General features: G+C 63.8%; 1 protein-coding gene across 1 annotated transcript; it reads right to left on the minus strand.

Annotated features, from left to right (window-relative positions):
• Positions 1–86: 86 nt before the first annotated feature.
• SMO (smoothened, frizzled class receptor) lies at positions 87–3039 on the minus strand (the record flags this gene model as incomplete). The annotated part of the gene is made up of 10 exons (XM_010294119.1): positions 87–221; positions 313–461; positions 835–1020; positions 1235–1343; positions 1539–1631; positions 1715–1838; positions 1942–2161; positions 2333–2505; positions 2585–2794; positions 2992–3039. Coding segments are annotated over 10 exons (1447 nt in total), but the record flags the coding sequence as incomplete, so codon positions are not given.
• Between the last annotated feature and the right edge of the window lie 3 nt (positions 3040–3042).

Consider the following 3042-nt stretch of genomic DNA (forward strand, 5'->3'; position numbering starts at 1 on the left):
CGCCGGCCCCCCGGCCCTGCCTCCCCACACGTCCCCAACACCCCTCAGCCCAGCTTGTCCCCCCCAGGCGATCCCCAGGGACTTGCCAGGCGTCGCCACGGGCGTCACAGAGATGTCCTGGGGCAGGATAGCCCCTCTCCTGGCCACCATCTTGGTGACGTGCTGGGCCCACGCCGAGGACACGTCGGCCGATGGCTCATTGATGTCGAACGCTAAACCGGCTGCAACGACAACAGGGGAGCCGCGGGGAAGGGGGAGGACAGCAAGGACCCCAGGGTGCTGCCGAGGCGGCCCCCTCCAACAGGCGCGTACCCACAGGGCCGTCATGCGAGACGGTGTGCATGCTGAAGGACAACTCCTGGCCCGGGTCGCGCAGCAGCTCCTTGCGCTTGGAGAAGGCCTTCGCGATCATCTTGCTCTTCTTGATCCTCTTGGGCTGGTCATCGCTTTGCCCCGTCAGCCTGGGGACACGGCGGGTCAGAGCAGGGACACGAGGTGGCCCGGACACGGGGTGGCCCAGGCACGGGGGATGCACAATCCTGGCATCACAGGGCACACGGACCCTCCCCATCTCCCTCTCCCACTCTGGACAGGGACACGAGGGGCCAGGGACTGTGCTGGATGGGTCCCCTGGGGATGGAGGTGTCCTACAAATAGGACACGAGACACCCACAAAGTGGGAGAGGCCACCCCATTCCCAAACCACTGTCTGCTGTGAGCCCACAACTCATTGAGATGATGGACAAAAGTCTGGGGACGACCTCCAACATCTCAGGATGTCGGATGGGGCAGGAAGGGCCACACGGAGCTGGGGTGACATCTTCGGGGTCCCACCTGCACCAGGTGCGCTTCCAGATGAGCAGGGTGGCCTTGGTCCAGACCCAGGTGCTCATGGAGACACCGGTGCCGAACATGGCGAAGAGGTTGATTTTCTCCACCAGCAGGCTCGGCCGGTTCTTGATCTCGCAGTCCGGGATGGGCTTGTTGGTCTGCGTGGCGATGGTCACGTTGGCCTCGCACCTTGTGGGGACAGACGCAGGACGGTGGCGGTAAGGAGGGGGACACCCAATGACGCCCCACGATGAGGCTGAGTCCCCGCGGCTCCGCTGAGTGGAGATGCAGCAGCAACACCGGCAGGGGTCGGGAGGCTCTCCACTCTGCAGCGTCCCCCGCTAAACGCGAGGTGCCACCGGCGTCCCGCTCGCCCTCCCGTCCTCATCCCCGTCCCACTCACAGGACGTATTCCCGAAAGCTGCGCTCCCACTCTGCCTGGTTGAAGAAGTCATAGAAGTGGCAGCCAAAAGTGATGAAGACAAAGCCGAAGGCCAAGAAGCCAAAGATGCCTGGAAGAGAAGTGGGACGTCCCTGGTTTAGCCCGACCCCAGCGACACCGGGACCGTGCCACCATCACCACAGCTTTGTCCCCCACTGCAGCCACCCCTGGGAAGGTGGAATGGGGCTGTCTGGGTTCAGGGGACAAAATGTCCCCATTCCCACTCAAATTCCAACAGAAATGGTGCCGATGGAGCCCCACTTACCCAGCCGCAGCATGGTCTCATTGATCTTGCTGGCTGCCTTCTCGCTCAGCAGCCCAGGGTGGTTGCTCTTGATGGAGAAGAGTGTCATGACCCCTGCGGTGGAGGGATGAGGTGGTCAGGGCGAAGGGGACACCCACGGTGCCCCCATCCCCGCACCGGGGCGAGCTCGCACCTACCCCGGATGAGGAAATAGCCACCCACGATGAGGACAAGCCCGATGGGCGCCAGGACAAAGCCGGCCCGGTAGCGATAGTTCTTGTACCCCACGAAGCAGATGCCGCTGACGGAGTCACCATCCACCTGGCAGAGATGGGGACGGGAGCGTCAGTTGGCTGCGGCCACCCCCCCTGTGCATGACACCCTGGCAGAGAACTGCCAGGAGATGGGACAGTGGTCCCGTTACCTGCGCCACGGCCAGGATGGCCACAGTGAGGACGAAGGGGATGGACCAGGTGATGAGGTGGAAGTAGGAGGTCTTGCCCAGCAGTGGCTGGTAGGTAGTGCCCAGCGCCTTGAAGGAGGTGTGCCAGGCGTAGGTCAGCATGACGAACCAGATGACACCCGACATCAGCGAGTAGTAGACGATGACGAAGATGATGACACAGGACAGCGTCTCGTTGGAGCTATGGGGGGAGGTGAGACAGGAGCGTCACCAACCTCCACGAGAGAACACGGGGAGGAAGGAGGTCTCTCCATGCCCCCAAGAGGCCAGGAAACCCCAAGAGCCCTTCTTCATCCCGGGGACACCTCTTGGCACATGGCTGCGGTGGGATGGGGACAAAGGTGACACGTACGTGGGTTCCCCCAGCCGCATGGTGCCGTCAGCTCGGCACACGATCTCGTCGCGGGCACCATCCATGAACTGCGCCAACCAGCCGATGCTGCCCACGAAGAAGCAGGCGTTGACGTAGAAGAGGATGACGGCAGGGTAGCGATTGGAGTTCCTCCAGTCAGCGACAAATGTGGCCTGCAGGTGGGGGAGAAAGGGACAGCTTGGTGCCCAGTCCCCTTTTGGGGACACCTCCCCGTGTCCCCCCACGTCTCACCAGGGTGAAGAAGGTGCAGAAGATGGTGACGGAGCTGAAGGCAGCGATGTAGACGTGCATCTCGCGGTGCTCCTTCTCGGTGAAGAGCGGGTTCTGGCACTGGATGCCGCAACCCTCCACGTCCTCGTACCAGCTCTTGGGGTTGTCCGTCCGCACCAGCGGCGCCTCGCACTGCCCTGAGCTGTTGAACTTGATGTTCTGCACCTCGTTCTGCCGGGGGAGAAGGCAGGCCGTGAGGCGGAGGAGGAGGCACCCCCACGGTGAAGGCTGTGCTGCCGGGGTGGACATCGGTCCCCTGCGGAGGGCTGGGGACAGCTGGCGTTCCCCCACTCCCGCTGCCCTGGGGGGATCTGGAGCCCATGGCAGCGCGGTGGGGTCTCCCGCGCTCCGCGTCCTCGCCCCCGTACCGGGCATCCCTCGGGGAAGCGGTCGGGCGTGCACTTGAGGAAGTCGGGCCA

Source organism: Phaethon lepturus, unplaced genomic scaffold, assembly GCF_000687285.1.
Source record: "Phaethon lepturus isolate BGI_N335 unplaced genomic scaffold, ASM68728v1 scaffold34949, whole genome shotgun sequence".
Classification (NCBI taxonomy): domain Eukaryota; kingdom Metazoa; phylum Chordata; class Aves; order Phaethontiformes; family Phaethontidae; genus Phaethon; species Phaethon lepturus.